At 35.3% G+C, this 23,882-nt stretch overlaps 1 protein-coding gene across 1 annotated transcript in view; it reads right to left on the bottom strand.

Annotated features, from left to right (window-relative positions):
* The window catches only part of LOC104169657 (regulating synaptic membrane exocytosis protein 2), a gene marked incomplete at its 3' end in the record, with an annotated part of 130,956 nt that overhangs the window by 2,267 nt on the left and 104,807 nt on the right, over positions 1–23,882 (bottom strand). Inside the window, exon 17 of the mRNA XM_009710635.1 lies at positions 12,497–12,538. Coding sequence (XP_009708937.1) covers positions 12,497–12,538 — 42 coding nt within the window. The remainder of the gene's footprint in view (positions 1–12,496; positions 12,539–23,882) is intronic.

Raw genomic sequence — 23,882 nt, 5'->3', positions numbered from 1 at the left:
AGGGTGTCACGGCACTTCCCGTTCACATGGTACAGCGTGCATGCATGTCACGATAAGTGGTGGAAATGCAGGGCTGTCGTCACCTCCACTTCTGCTGGCAAATCTATACTTAGCTGAAACCTGTCAGGGATGGGGGGTTGGGGGGCCAGGGGTGTAGTGGGCGCAGAAAGTACTTCCAGAGGGTTCAGTAACTGTCCAGGTGCATTAGGAAGCTTTAGCTCCTAACGTGATTGTTGTAACCAAGGCTGAACAACAGTCCTATACTAAGGACTCCACTGTAATCAGGAGGTGTATATGAAGCAAGTGTAGACAAATCAGAACTAATCTCAATCTAACTATTAGTTATCGATAGTGGTGAAAATGTAGGAGCATAATCTTTCACACTGGTAGCACAAGGCTGACTGAGCCCTTGTGTTATTCAGGTCCTTAGCTAGAGCACAACACATTTTCAGGACTACAGAGACTGTCATGAGAAAAATTAAAGCTACTTCTGATACACTTTCATGTACTGCCACGATGTACCAAAGTGTATGCAACCAAATTTTGGCCACACAAAAGTGAGTTCATTTGTACACTTCTGCCTTAACTTCCTTGCAGAATTTTGCTTCCAGACAGTAGCTGTGCCTCCAACAGAAATATCCAATGAGACACTCAAACTTCAGCCATAGGAACATAAAAAATTGAGAAAGACTGATGGAAGAACAAAGCCTAGTGCTGCTCATCAAACACAACTGGGATCATTACACTGTAGTCAACTTTATGGAGTTTAGCTTATTTTGAACTCTCTAACGTTAAAACCCCATGGCCTGAAGTTTAGCTCAATGGGGTTTTCATCAGCACAGGGAAATTCCTGGCTGATAAAGAGCCAGCTGCTGATTCAATACCAGCCATTTGGAGAATATTTTTAGGAGGGAGTGTGCTGAGGGAAAGCAGCATAACTACAGTGCAAACACAGCCCTGAATTGCCAGAGTAAGGCACCCAAACACCACGCACAGCAACCCTGTAACCTGCCCTCGGATCCATAAGGACTGTAGTGAGAGACTAATTTGTGCCAGAGCTTAGCACTAGTGACTAAAGTAAATTAAAGTCTTCAGCCACACGAATTGTACTTTAATCTTTGTTTTTATCTACGGAAATATAACCAGTAGAAAAGGAAGTATAAGTAAAGCTTTAACTACAGGATATTCTGTAACAAAAGATAAGGAAATATCTCAAGACATAGACAAAAAGGGTGCCTGGAGGCTGTGTCTTGAGCAAACCAGAAGAAGAGAAGAACCCAGATACTGTGAACAGGATTGGATGAGCAGAATTGCCATCAGGAAATCAACCAACCTATGGAAACTATAAAAACCAGTAACAATCAACAGGCGGGGCCCCTATTCAGAGGCACCCAGTTCAAGCTGTAACTACTATTGCACATTAAACATAGTAGAAGAAACTCTGATTCTTTTATTAAAGCAGAACCTGGGGACGAGCCCTGTTGAGGTGGCACTCACATAATTCCTAGCATGGTCTAGATGGCAGCTGTATAATTCCTACAGCAGGACTCGGGGCAGGCACTGCTCCAGCTTTGAATGTAAACCATTATTTTCATGTTTTAATGAAATAAGATAAGATTCAGCTACTTCATCATAAAAGTTTTCCTCATAACTGAAAATTAAATGTTTGTTTCATGCTAAAAATTTTAAGGGGCCATAATCAGTGATGTGGTTAATACCTAACTTCTGATCTCAACTGCTCATAGAGTCACATTTTTACAAGGAGATAAGCAATCATTCAATTCAACCTGGAACTAAAGACTGTTATTTGCTCTTCAGCTCCAATATTGGTTCCTCTCTAGGGTAAGACTCTTCAGTTGATAGCCTGTGGTCCACACCAGAGACACAAGGGACAACAACATGGCATTATCACCCAGCTTAGCCTAAGGCAAATCTACCTATTTAAAAAACAAAAATAAAAAAGCTGGGAGATGTGTTCTTTCATTCTTTCTGTCATCGCTTTCTCCAGTGGGAATTATTAAACTATTCTAGCTACTATAGACACTGGCGATGGTGATGTGTTTGGAGGAGGAGTTTGCTGTACAGTGGGGTTTCTGGGGTACAGAGAGTAAAAGGGAAATCTAGGGTATGGAAGTAGAGTGGAGCTCCTCTTAAAATATTAGGACAGATTTAGTTTTGGATAGGCATGGACAACAGGCATACAAAATTTGGGAGGCATAGCATCTCAGGCATGGGGAAAAACTAGTGATGAGGGGACTACAGAAACACTGAGATTTTGGAAGTTAGAAACCTGTAATAGAGAGGAAAAAGGCAGTGTGCAGGTGAGCACACTCTGTGCCTGGAGTGAGGAGGACAGAACAGAAGTCTTAAGGTGTACAGGAGCCTTTAGTTGATTCTAGTCGCTTTCTTCATATTTCTTACCCTAATTTGACTCCCTTAAAAAAGCAAAGGAAATACATTTGGGAAAGCCCTTTCTTAGTTTCCATTTCCTAGTGTCTATTTTGAAATCCCCAAAATATATATAAAATTGTGATCCAACTCTATGGTACACATTTGCTTAAACATAATAGGTCAAAGAACTTAATGGCAAAAACATGAAAACATGTTGAGTAAGTCACCCTACCTGTATCCCCATTCTCTGGATCTGCTTTCTTTTCTTCTATAAACAAATGAAAGCAATATGTAAAACAAAAAGAGGGGGAGAGAGAAAATGCAGAAATAATAATAAAAGTAATATAAATCATGCATTAAAAAGGAAAAATGAAAAAAACCCACCAAATTAATTTAATTTGATGAGTTTAGTCAACCAACCAAGTATGGTGCTCTGCATCCAGAGGGATATTCACTGCATGCTAGTGTATACATTTGTGCGCTCATATTGAAGACTTACTGGAGAGAACCCATGGGTATTTTGTGCACTTCCAGAATCATTAACACGCTCAACACAAAAGAAAGCAAGGCAAGTGTCAGACATAGTTACTTTACAGTTTCCTTGAATAGCATGACACAAAAATAAAACTAAAAAATTTGCTTGTGCTGTATGTTTTATGCAGTGCACACACAATATGCAGTCTAATAGTTCAAGCATAAAAATTGAATGTCAGAATGGTTTTTAGTAATTATTTTAAATCTTCATTGGTTTAATAAATTCTTATAGCTTCTACAAGTTAAAAGGTTTAATAATCATATTACTGTAGCTTGTCTTAGAGTTAAAAAATGATGAAGAACAAGAGACAGTAACAGCAATACTCAGAACCCAGTTCATGCACATAGATACAGCTAACTGATGCCAACAAATATTCTGAATGCATATCAAAGGTTGTAAATGGCTCAGGGCATTCCTCTGTCACAAATAAATGACAATACACTGGATCCCTATCAAATAGTTTGGCAGCCCATAAATACTGCACTCTGAAATCCAAGTTTGGTAATTAATGTGAAATAATTTTAAGTCAAATGAAATTTACTTTAATTAGAAATACATTAACTTTTAAATAGATTCTGTTTTTTTTTCTTACTGTAAGCCAAAAAGATATTAAATTCAATTAAAGTAATCCCATGAATATGGAGCAACAACCCCCAAGCCACAAACCAAAAATAGCATGCATTATTAGAATTAAATATTTTTCCAGAATTATTGGTTATTGAGGGTTGCTCACAAAATTATGATCTACTTTATAGTACACAGACTGAAGAGGGATTTTTTTAGCTGTTGTATTTTAAGGAAATACCATTTTGTAGATGGGTATCAAAGCAAAGGATGAAGTCATACCTAAAGAGGAATCATATTGGGGCAAGGTAGAAGTGTAAGAAATAAAAATATGCTCCTGCAGACAGCATAAATAATGTGCCACACTTTGATAGAATCTGGCAACCCATCCTGTGTGGGATCAAAATTGTTCTTCTGCTGGCAACTCCTAGTGGAACTGTTAGGCAAATTAATGGGAAACAGATGTGACAAGTCATAAGCCTACACTTTTGGAAATCAGCGGATACCAAATGGGTTCTCGAAACCTCTTCCATTCCCCAACCTTTCCTACCCCATATTGTACACAGTTTATAAATAAGACCTTTTGCATTCTTCTGCTTTGGCCTTTGGGTAGCCTGACCTGTATTATCTATGTGGGTTGTGGGTATTGCTAGGAAAACAGCAGAAAGACAGAGATAGTTCTGTTTGCATTTCAAGCTTTCATTATTTTTTTTTGAATTGCTGTCACCAATATAAAAGCTACAAATACAACACTGTTTTCAACTGCCTCATTACTTTCTAAAGTAGAAAGCAATTTGATAGGAATACCACTGATTCGACATAATGTTAAATAGATGAAAGTGAAGTAAGAATCATTAAAATACCCTTGAGTTTGAGCTCACACAGAATGATGACATTTCTAAGTTATTTCATATGCATAGTGAAAATAAATCTTTATTTTGCCTGAAATATCATCTTAATGGAGAAATCTAATACTATATAGGATAATTCCTTTTTTTAAAATGCCTAGAAGTCCACTCATTGGTATGTCTGGGTGTCTTTCCACCATGAGTCTTTAAATAAAGACATTGTCACAGTAAGGGACCCTTGAAACCTGTCTAACTTTCACTTGTTCTTGCTCCATGTTTAAAAAGTATATAGAAAAATATTTCCAAATTGACTTATAGAAAAGAATACCATAGTATTAGCAAGTATAAAATTCTATTAGATCCTTGAATTTTAGAAGTGTAATTGAAGTGCTGTGACATTTATTACAAATCTCTACAATAAATAAATCCTTTAGATTTTTACAAGAAAGTTCAGCATGGTGGATCCTACTCTCCAAACTGAGGTTTCAGTTGTACTGTGAAGAGCTTTCTGAAGAAGTACTAGAAAGAACCGAAGATTGAGTTGAGAAAGATCTCACTTGGGTGGGAAGCAGCAGAACTGAACAATATTGGTGTTGTCCATTGACCAAATAAATCAATGCCAACTTTTTGACAGCAAAGACCTCCACAGCAGCTATGGGCCTAGTCATCATCTCTTAAAAGAATGCAGAGCAGGTACAGAATGTTGATACTAAAGTAATTAATGCTTTTGGTTCCTCCAGTTATTAGGTGCTCAAATAGAAAAAGCTATAAAGAGCCTTAATGTCTTGAAAATGCTGAAAGCCAATAAATCACTATAAGATGCTTTTAAAATGTCTCAAACTGAATAATATAAAATGACAAAGTCACCAGTCATTCCTAAAAATCTTTGTCTATTTCTATTTACATGATTTCTTCAATATCATCACAGTAGTCAATATTTTTCTACATCACTTGAATTAACTTTGATTTAAAAAGTGAAAAGCATACTGTATCCTGTGGTGTAATTATGTCAATTCAAGAACTAAAGTTTTTCAGAATTAAACAATTTTGACGAAAAAAATCAATGCTTTCATGAAGGAGACATTTCTGTACATTACAGAAAATAACTGTATGTTTTCAGCTCAATCAGAATACAGATATATTGAAGTACATTGATGAAATATAGAGATGAACTATAGGGATAGAGAGGCTGAAATGCTGAAAGATCCTCTCTCAAAACCTTCCTCCACCATCACAGTTGACATTGCTATTATAACTACCACTGACATTTCATAAAGTAGTAGACACAGCCACATTCCCCTGGTCTTGTAATGGTCTATTCTTTCTAATAGGTACTAATGCATCTAATAGGTATCTAACAGTCTAACACATATCTGGAAGATAAAATGGACAGAAAAGAATTCTAATCAAGAGACTCATACAAGAGTGGACTTCACAAAAACTAAAACTGATCTAAAATGGCCTTGATCAGCTATGTTTTCTTGGAAATGCCTTAACTCAATGAGCTCTGCTGTTCTGATGGGAACCTGGAGGTGCCACAGTCAAAGCACCCCTGCAGGCTTTACCCACCTCACCCCAAGACGTCCCATGGAGCAGGCACCCCAAGTCCCTTGGAGCGGAACATGACCACCTCCATACATGGTATGTATGGCAGCGTCGAACAATTGCTCAAAAATAGCTAGCTTCTTTGGGAGGAAAAGGGGGAGCTTGACTCTGCACCTTTAAGGTTACAACTGGAAGATGCTGGGCTTAATAGTCTTCCTCCTAGGGTTTCTTCCTTCTCTCACAGCTGACTGTCCCAAACTTGAGGTGAGAGCCTGGTTCTCCCTTGAACTGTCTCTCCTGCAATGATTTTTAGCTGTGCAGGGGTCAGTTCAACAGGTTGGTTCAGGATAGTACTTTCATCTGAGATCCAGAAGAAAAAGATTTGTGCCAGCTCAGGATGGGGCCTAGAATAAAGCTAGACTTCCTTTCTTTGCATGAAAGAAATTGCAGCCTCCAGCACTGGAGGATGTGCATGTTATTGTAACAGACAGATGTGGAACTCCTTGTTTGTCTCTGAGTTTAGGCATAAGATATGATAATGATATAAAATGTTTTATGCTTCAATTTTTCGTACTTGCAAACACTTAAAATCAGCAATATGACTGGCGATTGTGCTTCTAGAGTGGATAAATTAGCTTCTTAAGTGCTTTATTGAAAATTGAGTCTGATTTTTCAAAGTAGTGCAAATTTTTAAATAACATTTTATTTTAAAAATCAAATGTATACATAGAACTCTAACTTTTGGTAAGTACTTTTAAAAATGCTAGCCAAATTTCTTACCAGAGATTTCCCTTGAAATGCTATTTATGAGAATACAGGAGAATCAGTTTTATACTGAAAAAAATACTTGAAACAGTATTCTTATCAAAACAGGTAACGGAAACAAGATCGTCTCCTAAAAGTAAAATATAGAAGTTATTTGAACATCAAAACTTGTCAGCTAAAGTTCTTGCACTCAAAGGATTACATTTCCACCTATTTCCAGAGCCATTCAATTCCAATTCTATCTCTGAGAAATTAGCTCTAAATTTTGTCATTCTGGCTGTCTACATTTTGAAAAATGTAACTGTGTAACTGCTACAGGTCTTCGCAAATTATCAGGTGATGTGTGATATAAATGGTTGCTGAACTCCTGGGCTTTATGTCCAATGTGTGGCAAATATAAAAAAGTTACTGTTGCAGCAAGCAAGGCCTTTCCAAGAGGTCTGTGATCCACATCACAGTCTGAATAAAAAGAATATGGCTGACACCTACAGAAATGTGGAACAAGAAAAATATAAAAGGTTGTTCAAGTGACTTTATATTACTGTTTAAATGAGATTGAAGTGTCAATTGCTGTCCTTAAAAGGGAATGCTAGAATGAAGACAATGTCAATTAGCCAGCTTCCTAGCAGGGGAGCATGCCTTTACATTCCTGTTTTCTATTTGAGAATTGCTTAATGGTTTTGTTGGGTTTTTTTCCTTCTTGGCTTCAAGCTTGACACACTAAACAAAGACTGAAACCCCGGGGACATTTCTCACCAATTAAACAAATTTTTATCACAATGCTTAAACCATGTTAACAGTGTTACTTTGGATTATTTGCAGAATACATGCACTGCTTAGAAAAAGAGTTGAATAAGATGGTGTGGTGATCTAAGCTAGAAAGTCAAAGAATCTCTAGAATCATGAGTTCAGCTCAGGTCTTCCACACTAGGGATAGATCAGTGCAGCTGTTAATGGACAAAGGTCTTTTGAAGCAAGCTGGGAAGTTCTGTTTTGCATGTTTATTAAAGTAATGATTATTGTTATGACCAGCTCTTTTTTTATAGTGTGTGGATCCTTTTCCAAAGTGATTTTTGCAGGGTACTCTGTGATGTTTATACTTGCTGCCTCATACAAAAGTGTACATACATTTTAGTGGCCTTGGAAAAATACTGAGTGTCCACATGGAAAAAGGAAGAAAGAAAGAAGCAGTGAGACAAATAATAGCTAAAACACCCCACTTCACTTCTCCAAAGAATTCTGGCACATCCTCCCTATATGAATGGTATGCAATAGGATTTTGAAAATGTAAAAGAAAAATATCTGAGGGGTCAGCGGGCCCTTACATTCTGTACTCATGAAAATCCATTGAGATCAGCCGTGCTATAAACTCTGCATTGTCTTCATGAAAGCCTGAGCACAGGCTTATTGTTAAGCTCTCCAACATCCTGTTTGCCAAACAGGCAAGCTCCTCAGAGTTCCCACCACTGGTATACTCCACAATATAACCACAGAATATTTCACATTCTGATACAGCCACTTCAAAACATAGGCACAAACACTTGATGATGACTATGCCTCTGCTTCCAGAAAAGCAAACAGCTATTAATAGAGATTCTTCAGCCATCCTAAGAATGCAAGATATCTTCATTAGCATCTCAATAACCAGAAATATGGTCAAAGATTTAACCAAAGAACAGAAAAACAACAGTGGTGTATTCATCTGCATCTAAGACTCAGGAGAATTACAAATTTAACTAGCAAACCTTTACTGATAAAGAATATATATGTAATGCTATTCTGTCTTTTTCACAATTATGCGCTCATTTTTAATTATATAATCTGATATTTTTACTATTTTTCCTTCAGCAGACAGAAGATCAGCCTTTATTTACATAGTTCAGTACAGATGGCTATTTTGGGGGTTGGATTTTGAGGCCTTTGGTTTCTGGTTTTAATTCTAATCAAATTTTACAATAAGAACAAAGAACGTCCCAGCCATCCAATATGATATATCTATTAGTATGCTAAATACCTGTACACCGAATTTGGAGTTTACCTATCCCTTTGGCTTTTTGTTGACCAAATACAGATTTGGACTCTTTAAATGTCTCAGTAACAGTCTAAGGCATCAGGTTTTAAACATGTCTGTCAAACGAAATATCACAGAAGCCTTCAGAGATGCACAAGTAATTTAATCATATTTGTGCTAAAATGTTACAAATTCCATCCAGAAATTTCTTTTCAATATAAGAAAGACGGAAACAAAGCAAAGCACCATCCTGGTCTTTAAAGAGAAGTGTGTCACTGAATACTGACTATAACAGTAACTCAAAACCAGAGGGGTGTCATGTTCTGTTTATAAAAGGTAAGTATATCACAGTAGATTTGCTCTTGGAAGGCTTGAAAAACCTCTTGTGATACTGTAAGATAAGAACAAGTCCAAATAACTGTTCTTGTCTTCTACTGCAGTTGATCTCTTAAACTCTCTCAATCATACAAATTTTTTGCCCTTGCTTTCTCCAACAGTTTATTTGCCAGACCCTTCTACTGTTTGGCCTGCAGGGTCATGAGCTCTTCAAGTTTGGTCACTCATCTTTAATAGGGTTTTTTAGTTTTTGTAGGCTTCACTCCCAGCAACTATATTATTACAAAGAAACGTCATTTTCCATAAAAATGATAAAACACAGAAAAAAAAAATTTTAGTCCTTGTCTATTTGAATTTCATTCTCAAATGTAGCAAAAACTCTAATCAATTCTTCATGTGCTCTTAACATTAGAGTTTTGCTCCAGATGTTGCAGAAAAGAACTGGAATCTCTATTTCCCTGCTTTCATGGCCCTTTAGAAATAGACCTGACTCTACTACTCCATTTTCTAACTTCCATCCACCTCCTTGGAAAGCAGCAATGACTGGGCATCACTACTCTATCCCTTCTCATCCTGGAATAAACCTAGAATTATTAGCCAGCACTATTTCTGCTACATGTACGCTGACTGCCTTTAAACTGTCATGGATCAGCCTTTCCATAGTTTTGGTGACCAATTTTTGGGTATAGTTACTTGAGTCAGCTCACATCTAGGCCTAGATGGATTTTGCAAGGCTGAAGAATGGTTTCTGTAAGTCATGTTTGAAAACTACAGTAAGTATTACTTGCAGTTGCAAAGAATTGGTGGCACAATGGTAGCTGGTTGGTCTGAACCATCTTACTGATGAAAAGAAAGATGTCTGCTTGATCACTAAGGTTCTTCGGCAGGCAGGGGCTTACTTCCATTGCCCATATTAAATACATAGGGAGCTGAACAGGCATATGTCTCCCTAACAGTTTTCACAAGACTTTATTCCTATGAAACATATTAAATTATTTCAAAAATATGATTTTAGGAACAAAATGTGAAAACTCTGCATTGCAAAGCTCCTCTTTCACCCAAGAAAAACAGGGTTTAGTCATTAAGGATGCTATCAAGCTGTACTGATGTCAGATAACAGAATTTATATAAAAATATTATTGCTTGTTAGTTTTCTGAAATTGTTTTTGTGCTTGAAATACACAGCATAAGCTTTGCATGTACTTTTATAGTACTTTTCAGTTTAAAAATATCTACATTTTTTCAGGGAATAAAATTTTCTTATTTATGCAATTAAAGACTGTAATATCCAGAGAGAGGAAATGGCAATATTTTTCTTTCAATACAATATTCACATATTCAGATATTTAGCTTTCACAACACCTCTTGATCCAATAACACCTAAAATCAATAGCTAATCCTTTAATTTGCGTGAATGTTTGGTAGCATGGTAAATACTGTGAAAACCATTTCCTAATGAAACCTGCAAACGCATAATCCTAGTTCCACACTTTTAAAAGCAAATTCTAAAACAATGGGAAAACATCTCCTTCTAAAGGTATGCCTTTGAAATGTCACCCTTACTTTTAGCTGTGTATACAGCCGCTCAAAATGCCTTGTACTGAAATGTGTAAGCTATTTTGACATTGAAGTAAAACATGGGAGAGTACCCATTTCAAATGTACACCTGAAAATACGTTACTATGCACAAAATAAACTAATTGCTCCTGAGTTTAAGGGCAGTAATAATAACTTTTGCAATTGCACTGCTGATCATGCTTTTGCATTTCTGTGCTAGACAGTTAAATTTATCAGTGCCTATACATTTACTTAACACTGTTGGTGAGCTAAACAGTGTTTTGCAAAAGTGCATCTGAATTGGCAAGTCCCAAAAAGTTAATAATACACAGGTACTGCCTTCTCACATATGTTCAAGAAACATAGGTGATGAAAAAATGTGTTTTTCTGAGACGCTAGATACCATTTTAAGGTCTGATTTCTTCCAACCCCAAGAATCAGATGGGCTGAGTCAATATTTCAGTTCAATATATTGATTCAATCAGTAACTCAGAGGAAGGTTCATGAATAAAAAGGTCCACAACTTTCCTTTTCTTTTATTATTAAGAGCTAGGAAACGGGTCACCCATTTCTCTATTTTAATTTTTTTAATGAAAGAGATTCAGAATCGCTGCACAGGAACTAGGAATGGATTGTAAGCACAAGGTAAGTAAACTCAGTCTTTCTACAGCATAATTTAATAATTTCTAATAGTGGTGATTTACAGAAGATGGGATTCAGATCACACTACTAGTTGTCTTGTTTATCCACTCTCAACTGATTTTCACCTGCAATTTAAGTGATTTCTGTCTCGAGATTTGTTTGATATGAAAACCACAGCAAGTAACATCTGCAAGATTCCATAAAAATAATCACTGGGACAAGAGTAGTACCAAAGGTAAAACTGAGTTCTGAAGGAGCCAGCCATACTAGAGAAAAGACAAAAATGTTTGATTAAATAGCACCTAAGTTTAATGCACCAGTCCATGTACCCAAAAACTGCTTCAGATTTTAGAAGCTAAATGGCATCCAAGTGGCTTCTCTAATTTGTTGGGAAAATAGCAGAGGCACAGGAAATTAATTAGAGCTTTGACACAATAATTGTAAAATTTAAATTTTATAGGTGAATTTACTTAACTTAAATATAGGAATTTTGTTGTTGTTCTGACATACCACAACTGAACAACCAGGGAAGTGTGAACAACTACTGAATTTTCAGAGCTAGGATGCCTTGCTAGATATTAGTTCTCTGCCAGTAATATAAAGTACATGGAAAATTCAGTAAAATGGCAGATTAAAATTCGATATGCATGAAGAAACCACAAATAATGCACAATATGAAAGAAAAGCCATGAACAATACAGCTAAGTCAGAACTCCTTCAATGTTTTGACTTCTTGCTCTCTCTTGTTATCATAACCTTATGTTTTACACTTTTTGTCATGAAACAATAGCTTTTCATCACTAACGACTCCTACTCGAAATAGTTTTTATTCATTGAAGCTGAGTTTGAAATTCCAGTGCATGAAATTTAACTTACTAAAATTATTCAGTTCTCAAATTATATCCTCCCCAGGGTGAAAAATAACTACTTATCAGAGTTTCCAAAATTTTTGTAGCAGTTTTCAAATGCAAAGATAAAAAGAACTTCATGTGCTAGTTGGAAGCTTAAAGGCTAATTTACAGATAATGGAGATGGGAAATAAGAACTGATATGATAGAAATTGAATCAGTTTAAAGTCTTAAGGTATAGCACACGTCATTAGTTACCTTTTAACACTTTTTGTAGAGTACATAGTTTATATGTAATAAAATTACATAAGCATCTTAAATTCTTACAGTTTGCCAATATTTAAATATACTGAGGGGGAAGTGAGTGAAAAGTATGTGAGGTGAGCTGTGATAAAATCTATAAGAAAGGTAAAATGAAAAAATAACACAGAGAAAAGCAGTAGAAGAGACAGACCTGAGTTTCTTCTCCTTGGTGATTCCACTTCTTCTGTGATCACATCGTGTAATGTACAGACATAGACAAAGGAGATGGGCGTGAGAGGATGTATTCAGAAGGTTAAAACTGACACTGAGGGAAAGGGCCAAAAATTGTTTTAGAGAGAAGTCTGCAGAGCAGAGTTAGTAAATGGGGAAAAAAATAACACAGACACCAGAAGGAAAAGAAAGCTGAGGAAGAAGTGGTTAAACTACTGTTGTTGAAAAAGAACAGTAAAGACAGGGTTAGTATAGGAGCTGAGGAAATAATAAAAGTTATAATTGACAGCAAAGTCAATCCTTGCAATGAAGCTGAAGAAAAAGCTGGATAGTAAAAGGTATGTTAACTAGCATAAACACTTGTTCATGACTGTTCAACTTTTTGGAAGGTAATCTAGTTGAATACAAGCATTATATTTCTCTTTCAAGTACTGAACATTCAGTTTAACGTCACCAATGGGAAGTCTATTATTAGATTTTTCAATTATTAAATTGTTGTAATTTATGCTGAACCAAACTTCACATATCCAAAGCAGAAAACAGATTTTTTTCAAAAGGATATACAAACTCAGGAATTTCAGAATCCACATAACACACTCTGGAAAGGACTGCATTATTGTAACACTCTGCCAAAGGCAGTATTATCAAGATCAAAATACAGAATGTGAGAAAAGAGAATGTATAGGTATTAACTCTCATGGTCAATTCAGGAGATACTTTTTCAGAACCAAATGTTACTCTCATCTCACAAAACTCTAAGTTACTGAAATGCATGCAAGTTAAAAGCTACCATCACTAGTAGAACAAATGCATTCTTCCAAAAATCATCAGAAATAAAAAAAGATATCTATCTGTAAGCCCTGATCTAATTGCAACTTGCAGTTTGTTAATGAGTCACAAAACATTGCTCATAATTCATTAACACTGCAGATTTTAGATTAAGAATTCCAGAAATATCATACACCACAAAAATATGCTATAATTTTATCCACATTTTACAGTCAATATCAAGATATCACTGAAAAACGCAAAACTAGAATAAGCAATATAAATCAATAAAACGAAATGAAAGAAAACACTAAATTTCATCTGATAACCACTGTGTTCTATAGTTTAACAATTTTATTCTATAGCTGGCAGATAATAATTTTTATCTACTATCAAATGCCAAGATTGTACCAAAATGTTGTAAACACAAGCAGATTGTAACATACCTATTCAGAATGCATTTTAAGGCAATTAAATTTCCTTACAGAATGAACACACATACTTAGTATATATGAGATATGTAATATGAAACTATAGTGGCTGACAGTTTTGAGAAAGGATGCTATGTATTCACATGTTAAAAAAAAGTAATGGCGCATAAATATCTTTTTATCTGTGCAAGTATAATGAATCCATAGGATGAAATAAAAATAAGCAAATACAAAGATCTACTTCTCCCTGGTGTATTACAGCTTGCATTAATATAGTGTAAATAAATAAATCATTATTACCACCACCAAAACCCAGTTAAATTACTTAACATTTTCTGAAAATGCTTTCTGTTACACATCTATAGCCCTGAAGCAAGCTCTCTATGCCAAAAACAGTTATTAAAAAGTCTCTATCATGACCCCCTTTACTTAATTTATTATTTTTATTATCCATAAAAATATATAGCTTTGAGACATATAGTGCAGAAAGTTAAATCCTTCTTAAGAAATTTTCAAAGGATGTTTGGAATCACATTATTTCCAAATTAGGAATATGCCTGGTATGGCAACAAGGCATGGACACAATTGAACACCAGGGAAGTTCCCTTTGAAGATTTTAGAACCAAATGACCAGTATTTGGCTGCATATCTGTCACATGTACCAACACTTTTTTAAAACTGCATTTTTAAAAGTCCTTATGCAAAGTATTTCTTGTGAAAAAAGTTATTTACACAGCAAAGTGGCAAACAAAAAGAATTTTTAATTACAAATATTTGTCAGTTTTTAGTTTTTATTGATCAAATATATTAGAAGAATAATTCTAATAGAAGCCAGAGAGGAAAATGGAAGATAACAGGTATCTTCTCACTGTGGATACCTGTTCAGCTGATGTCTCATCTCTTGAGATAAACGGCTTATAATATTTTTGTATTAATTCTTGTAAATATTAATGAATTAGTAGAAGTTGTGGAATGGTAATGCACCAACTTCTTTTAATTAACAATGATAAGAAGGAAGTACTAATAGACCAATTAATTTAGACACAATTGCACTTATATGAAGCAATCTCCTCCTGATTAAGAAGCCATGCCGTAACAAACAACAGTTTGAATATTCTCTGTCTCTGTAGCTTGTAATCCACAAAAATAGATCTTTGTTGATGGGAATACATTAAAATTTAAGAACAAAACCATGGAATAAAATTCTATTAAATTCACATCATGTCAATAGGCAGTCTTCATCTGCATAGTTATTGCTTTGTTGTGGAACTCGCATTTATTTGGATCAATTGTTCATCTTGATATACGAGAGTGGTATGTATAAGGGTATTATACACAGATTTAGAAGCAAACGAGACTCTCAATGAATAAACTTACAAATTAAATGAAAACCAGGTATTGCACTGCAAGTCTGAATAAAACAAAATAAGTACCATCTATTTTGTCATGCTTTGATACAGAACTTTTCGTTGTAAGTAATGTCACTGATTAAAGAGAAGTATTTAGGAACTTATTGTTCAAAAAAACATGCTTAAAATCTTACACAGCAAACATGCCCATCTGAAATTCTAAAAGCAGCATAAGACAAAGAGATGCAAGTTAATTACTCTTCTTTTTTTTTCCCTCAAGGTTTTTCTTAATTTCAGTTTTCTCCTTAAAAACAAAGATCTTTCACTGCATACATGGTCTTAGAAATTTCTGTGACTTCCAGATTTGGAAAGCTGCATTTTTGGAGACCCTTCACAAAATAGATGTGCAATAGCACAATCAAACAGGCATAATGTTAAGATATGGAGGAGACATTAAGACAGAAACGTTCCATGGAGTCTGTATGTTCCATAAATATATGCCATTAGTCTGGATGTGATTAGACCTGAAGAATGACACAATGCATCTAACTCTCAGGAAAGATGTTTCCTGACACCATTCAAACTCTGCAATGCTAAGGATACAGATAAAAGAGGAAGAGTAGATAGGAGAATAGTTAAGAGCACAAATATTTGTTAAAAGAAGATTTAGAGTGAAAGGCTATGTGACTACATTGAGTGTGAATAAAATCAGTTTTCCTTAATCTTCTTTAATAGCATTAAGCCACATCTTCCAGTTACCCTTCCTGTAGATACAAAGCCTGTTCCACACTTCTGAATCTTTTTTTAATGAGATAATTCCCTACTAGTTAAAGGTGAGTTCTTTATCTTAAAGTGTAAATCCAAACACATAAAATCACAGCCATATACTGGACAGATGCTGACATTTTTCCTCAAAGATACAAGCAGAGGACTAACTGGCATAAAGAAAATACAGGGAGAACAGAAGCAATAAATTTAATTTTGCAATATAGCATATATATAAAATTGCTATATATAATAAATGCTTGGTAAATACAATACAAATATGGAAAATGTGGGTTATTCCTACCCAAAGACAAGGATAATAGAGAAGGTAGAAAACAACATAGAAGAAGAAATCTTAAATATTCTCAGTAGCATGAACTCTATAAATCAAATGAAACCATGTAGACTCTGTTACTTTTTCATTAGTCTCAAGTGATAAACTAAATGAGGAATTCAGAGAGAGAGCTTTTTTGATTTTGTCTCTCTGAACAAAGTTCATTATAATTTTATATGGGGAAAAAACCAAAACAGTAACAATTCAAAATATTAATGCACTATAGTTACACATTGGATTTGAAATACCATAAAACCTGAAAAGATAATAAGTCTCACTAATAAGTTAGGTGATTTAGGTAGTCAAACATCAATACTACTTCAGAAAATATACCTAAGAGCATAGATACAAATACACTTTCTATTGTCAATAAAGGATAGATGAGCTATCCTAAATCAGATATCTCCCTATTCTAAATCTATTCTCATCCTAGTGATGTCAAGAAGTGTCACCACCTACAGAATCAGATTGTTCAGGACATCACATACTTAAGACTGCAGGAATGGTTTCCAAAACATTAAAAAGCAGTAAAATGATATATACAAAAGTCGTGTGGTTTGTTAGACATTTTCAGGCCACCTCACTATTTGTGATCCATCATAAATTGCAATTATACCCTGATTTAATGTAATTTGGCTAGAACACTGAAGTGCAATATTTGACTACATCTGTGCCCTACTCACACCGGGACTGCAATTCCCATTCAGAGAGTCCCCTTTTCTCTCTTGAATCCAGTTCTTTCTTACTTTTGTACAAACTAGGCACATTGTCTTTCAAAGTGGTATAGGCAAAAAATGAAAGCAAATTTTAAAATAAGCAAATACATGAGAGGACTATCTGTTTTAAATACATAATTTATTAATTGCAAGAAGATTCCCTGAAAAGTGTGCAAACACTCACTTTTCAAGAAAACAATTAGTCATATCATATATTGAATCTACATTACTCCTCACTTGTCACAGCTTAAAAGATTCTCATAGATTCAATACGTAGCTCTTTTTGTAAATTTTACCCACTTCACTGTTTTCAGATTCCACCATCCTCATAAGATCCTTTTCTGTACCTTCTTCCCCAGCACTTCTGCAGCACACTGAAACTTGCATCAGGGCCATGGACTTTTTCTTCTTCCCTTTCCCAATCCATTTCTTTCGAAAACTGTTCTACTATCCAGTCACTTTTCCTCTTCAGCAATCATAAACTAGTCCATGCTTCCACTCTGCTCCTCTCCTTTTCACAAGCTGGTAATTTTATACCAGCCTTCTTCTTTAACCATAATTTTTGATTTATCTAATGCTCATGCTGTCATTTATATGAAATAGTAGTGTGCTCTCCTCTCTCTCTCTGTGTTCTATCATTACTTTGTCTTTTCCAGCCTCATTCATTCCCCATTTCTAACCGTACCTCCCTTTTTATAATTTTCAATCTATCATACTTTCAATTCTGACTACAAACTTCTTTTAAAATAACCACCACTTTGTTTTGAATTATTTTTGACCATTGTTTTACTACTTCAAGTGATTCCATGGCAATAGATAAACTACAAATTGTAGTCACATTAAAATTATTTCTGAAAAGCTTTGTCTATGTATAATCAAAGAATACTTCCACCCATGAGAGAGACATAAGTCTTCCATGGATAAAACAACCCCTTCAAACTGAAAGCCAATCTATATATATATAGACTTAACATTTGTAAGAACACATTACCTTTGTATTTTCTGATGTATTTAACCTACCAGTGTTATGATTTCTCTAAAACTTTAGTACTATATTAAAGAAATATGGCTTTCCCCCAAATACTTACAAGGACACTCCATTTTTTTTACTCCATTCCATTCCAAGATGTATAAATCCATTTCAACTATTCTGTCTCCTTTTGGTCAATCATATTAAAATATGTCAGCACTTTCCCATAGTTCTGTTCTTTAACTGTTGCTTAGAGATTAAAAGTGTCTGTGGCAAAGGTTGGATATTTGATGACACTGCAATCTTCTCAACAGGCAATGATAATGAAACCATTACAGGATGGTTTCCAGATAATAACTATCAAATCCACTGTCTCCAAGTAGGAAAAACAGGGGAAAAACAATAGTGTTTCCTTTGCTGCATTCAGCTTCCAAAACTTTGGATAATGAGACTGATCGAACACTTCAAAAACAGTTGGCAGGGAACAGAAATGAGTATCACTGCCTTGGTACCCTAAACTATGTGCTTTCTCCCTTTAAATAACCCAGATGTGTTCAAGAGAGACTAGTGATGATACCAGATGAAAATAATTGCTTTTTAAGAAAAACAGTATATTGCCTAACCTCATCTCTGTCAATACAGGACACATTCCCTACCCATAGCCGCCTACTTTTCCAACTTTTTCTCTTAAGGCCTCACATATAAAACTGCAAAACCATGTGAAAATGTTTGTGTGTTGTGCTATTTTTTTTTTTTCTTCATTGACCAAGGAAATGTGATTAGAGGACCAGAGCTTTATTCACTTTCTTTCATATGCCATCTATTAGAACTCAGAGGGAGGGGTGCTGAAAGTAGAAATGCTTAATAACATTACATAGGAACAAATAACTATTCCACATGCTCTTTGATTCGGTGGTGTCCTGAGAATGCAGTATTGTCTGACAGAGTGCTGACACCAGCTAAAGAAAGGGCACACACATTCAAGACGGCTTGAATTTTGATGCTATGCTTACCTATGATTCTGCAATTTTACCTTTCCAGTCCTTAAAAATCTTCGCATAAATACAATTGACTCTTTGTAATACCCAGAACAATAGCTTTGCAAATTGCCTCAGAACTTAGATATTACAAGCACTGTTAAGAAAACACATTGATTTCTGATATTCAGGAACAGGAATTTTATGAGCATCTTCTATTGAAAAGCCTGAAACATTTTACTACTTTGTTTAATGACCTTAAATTCAACTAATTTGCTGATCTCACTTCTAGTCATGTATATTTCTTGAATATTAATGTTTCATGTGATACAGTATTACTGTTATTTTTTCTGTTATTTTGAATTATTTTTATTATCTATTTATGCTTTTATTGACAATTTGCTCACAGTCTCAGTTCTTCACTCAATGTATTCATGTAATCAATATCTATTTTTTCTCACAGATTTTCTTAGCTATAATACTGCCATGGCTATTTACATGTGACTGGTTAGGTTAAATTCTTAACAGACAAACTGAACTTAAAAATGGGACATGCTTCCATAACAGGCTATAGCAGAAAAGTGATGTATGAAAAGGCAATCAAAACAGGGCAAGAGCAATATGAGGTGCCTGTATTCCTCCTTGCTTCTCTGTGCAGACTGTCAAATGCAGCCAGGGACGAAGTTGTATTAGTATCACCTTGCTGTTTTCTGTGCAAACAGAACATTTAAAGCATTCTCAGATGAAAGAAAGCACAGTCCTATGCAGAGGGTAAATCCCATATTGGAAAGTTTCAAGGAATTTGAAGCTTCCTTAGGTAGATTCTACATCACTGGTAGATCATGGACACAGATACAATATATCTCAACATCCAAGGCTAAGTACAGTGTTATGGCACCTCCTTCCAGGTGTCCTGACTGCTATGCTTTGAAAATGAACCAAGTGTTTGCAATGATATAGGGATGTCTATAGGGGACAGTAGCGTGCCACATATAGCAGATAATGCAAATCCTGGAAGCTGCATTCGTTACGCTGGTACTCCTCCACTTCTACCGCTTTAGTACATAGGGCTTTTTGACAAACAGAGAGAATCAATTTGGAAAAGCATCCTAGGAATACGGGTATACACTATTTGGTGCCCATTGTAGAGTGTTCAGAACTAGCTCAGACGTTTCTGCCTCACGGATCATTGTCCCATGTGAACATACTGTGGAAGACATTACTGATCATGTAAATCAGAGCAGAATTTATGCTCTTATCAGGCATCAGCCCTTACAGAAAGACCTAGGTCTGTAGAGTGCAGAACACAATTTTTACTCAACTTTGTACCCATTCTAGACTTCGGCAATTGTGACTGTGGTTTTCCAAACCAATTCTGTGTATTCGCTGCAGCACTGGAGATCAGTGGTACTGTTCCAGAGGGAAAATAGATAAAGACCAGATAAATGCTGCTTTAATATACAAAACACTTCTAAAGTGACAACTTTTTCATGTCCATGTTTGTTTCTGATTTCTATTCTTCTACATCTTTTTTTTTTGTCTTACAATTGCAAGATTTCTTTTATGTTACAAAATCTAGAATGCCCCAAGAGCAGCCATCTAACAAAACATAGCTTCCATTTCTAAAAAAATGGGGAAGGTAGCTCTAAACAAGTATCGCTAATAACTGTGAATGTGCTATCTGCCTAGACCACAGTTCTAAGCTCACCTCAGCTGGGAGATGGACATAATGTTCTTACGTAGCTACTATGTAAGGGAAAAGTCTGGGCAGAGGCATTATTCTGCAGAACTTGCCCTGGAAAGGCAGCAGTGAAGATTTGTAGACATTGTATTTTGAATCTATCATGCAATAGTTAAAACACTCAGCTGGAAAAGAAGATACGTTACATTCTGATCCTGAGCCTTATGAGCAGTACTTATTTTATCCTGTAACTTCTTCTGATGCATTAAAAAGTCAAGGAAAAGGAAAGGTAACTGCAGGTCTGGCCTTTTGCAGCTAGATCCCCCAACTCCTATGTTTCAGAGTCAATCCAGATTTTGGTGATTTTCTTCAGTTCTGACTCTTGCATTTTCAGCTGTACAATAGTTCAGCTTCAATAAAAAACTTGGAAAGGATAAGCATGCAGGTGAGCCTAAAGCTGAGATTATAGCATTAATTTAGGAGGTGGCACAGCTGGCCAATCTTGTAAACTTTAACTTGTGCGATTGGGAAAAGTGGTGTTATTAGAGTAAGTGAGACAACTAATATGCCTAATAGAGAGAGATTTGCAGCCCAAAACTGAAACTAAGTATTCTCGGAACTGAAAAATTCCCATTCACTTGAGTAGATACAGATCAACCTCTAAATATAGGATAAAACCTGCAATATAAAGATCTTTTTTCTTTTCTTTACTGTTCCTTCAAGTGTGCTTATCACCATATCACAATGCCTTTTGCAAGTGCATAAATTAATGTGATTAGGATCTTTTATTGTCTGATTCAGAGGAGAGAACAATACTATTATTTATCATCATCATTGTCATCATGTTTATTACTAGGTTTACTTCGTTTTGCTATGCATCTGTAGGAATGAAGATAGAGTTGAAGAATTGCACTTTACGTTTGGGGTGGAAGAAAGTTTGTGACAGTTTTTAGTTTCAGAAGAAAACCATTCATGTACAGGACAGAGGAAGGACAAGTTCGCTTAGATCTGAGAACTCCAGTCGTATAGAGATACAAAATGCAGCTGGTATAAAAAATTACATCGGATCATTATTTCTGCCATGTGTGATGGTGCAAGAAGGTTTCAGATTGAAGCCTTTAGAAGATGAATTTCCCACCATACATGCAGTAGATACCTTGTTTGGTCAACTAAGTAAGAATCAGCATAAGTCATACTTGGATTCCTGAGGCTTGCACACATAGATAAATCATCACAAAATTCAAAACTAAAAAGCAAGCTAAGTCTAATATTGTGCCAGAACACTTCTTTTCTAATGCATGTGCATTCTAACACAATTGTTTACAAAAGCAGATCTATTTTGGCTATTCTAAAACAGAACTATGTAATCTAAGTGGTGTCTACATACTAAAAGTTTCACACCAAAGTGAAAAAAAAAATAAGGTACATCAAGCACACACGCATTACAAAAGCATGAAATGTGTTTTTATAGTCTCATGCTTTCATGTGGTTTTCCAAACCCTGACAAACCTGGCTCAGAATGTTGTTTCTTTTTCGGCAATGGTTTGCCATCAGTTATTGTACCATTCACCTTTTTCTGCTGGTCCTCCCATGTAACTTCTAGCACAAACCAAAAAAAAAAAAAAAAAATCAGAAATATTATGTAACTTACATTATAAGACACCTAATATCATTTGGGACAACTTGATCTAAACAAATGTACTATCATTAACATGGCAAAAATTTTGATTAGTTTTTTAATTTAGAGGCCTGTGGTGGGGAGAACTAGTAAACATCTTAAACATGGAACAGAACATATTATATGAAAGTTAGTATCTATGTAATTTGAAAAGTATTCTGCTCTGATATTTAACAATTGGAATAAAAAGCCAGGAGATTATTTAAAAAATAATTTCTTCCATTTTTAAAAGTTAGTACCCTTTATTCTATAGCTGCTTACAGTATCTTTGTGTTTCTGTAAATTAAAAAGGAAGTTAAAATATTTTGGTAAAAAAGTCTTTGCAGAGGTGTAATTAAAAACAAACAAACCCAAACTGAGCAAGCAATCATGTATGTTGACTTTAAATTGACAAAAAATTTTTAACACTGAATTGTTAAGCCAAAACTAGGTTGGATTTACTTTCTAAATCTGGCCTTTGATTTAGAGTCAATTTTTATTTTAGCAGATTAAGTTGTGCAGTAAAAACTGTCTTTATAATTATGGATCCTGTACCCTGCAACCAGCATTTCTGACCTAACTGCTCAGAAAAAGAGCTATGAATAAGAGCACTCTGATTCAGGAGGAGAGTACACTTTCCTCCAGACAAGAGACTTCATTCTCTAGACTGAGGTTGTCAGATATTTTTGGTCTACACTTTAATTCTCCATCTTCTGACAATTAAACTGTGTGGTTAGCATAATACTATAGGTGTTAAACCTTTCAGTATCTCATGCCAAAACCAAATCTAGACCAATTAACTAGACAGATTCAATACCCTAAACTTTGTTCTTGCTTTGGGCTGTTGAGAATCTGCTTATTTTGCTGATCCCGCAAAGCACAAAATTCCTCACAGCCATTGCCCACAGATATAACCACTTTTACGGTCACAGAAATAGCCACTGATGAAGAAGAATATGATAGATATGGAATACATTTTCAATCTTATACATTCAAAATAAATTCTAGGACAAGAGGAAATGGTCTCAAGTTGCGCCAGGGGAGGTTCAGGTTGGATATTAGGAAGAACTTCTTCACTGTTAGAGTCGTTAAGCACTGGAACAGGTTCCCCAGGGAGGTGGTGGAGTCACCATCCCTGGAGGTGTTCAAAAAACGTTTAGATGTGGCACTTCAAGACATGGTTTAGTGGGTTTAGTGGGCATGGTGGCATTGGGTATACGGTTGGACTTGATGATCTTTGAGGTCTCTTCCAACCATAATGATTCTATATTGACATAAAGTGATATTAGCCTATAACTTTTTTTTTTCCTTTTTAAATGAGAGTGATGGATATCTGGTATTTAAAATGTAAATATGTAAAAATGTTATCTGTAGGCATCCTGTAGCCTTTTTATCTGTGGCTGTTGTTCTATGACAGGCTGGTGTCCTATAAAAGGTGGCTTTGATTTTTCAAAATGAGTTGTAGGCTTCAAGTAATACATCAATAAAATTGTCAATATAATGATTTAATGACACCACAGATACGCACGCTGAAACAGAAACCGTCATCTTTGAAGTACTATGTGTAGTAAGTACTAAATAAGAAATTTCAAAAGGAACATTCTGTTTCCAAACTGTGGAAATAAAATCTTATTATGTTTCTTCTTAACAAAAATGTGATGAAAATACACATCTAGCAATAAAATATTTACTGATGCCATCTATGCTTCCTTTTTCTT

The sequence above is a fragment of the Cariama cristata genome, unplaced genomic scaffold (assembly GCF_000690535.1).
Source record: "Cariama cristata isolate BGI_N322 unplaced genomic scaffold, ASM69053v1 scaffold3982, whole genome shotgun sequence".
NCBI classification, from domain to species: Eukaryota; Metazoa; Chordata; class Aves; order Cariamiformes; family Cariamidae; genus Cariama; species Cariama cristata.
This window is presented reverse-complemented; position numbering and strand designations above follow the sequence as displayed.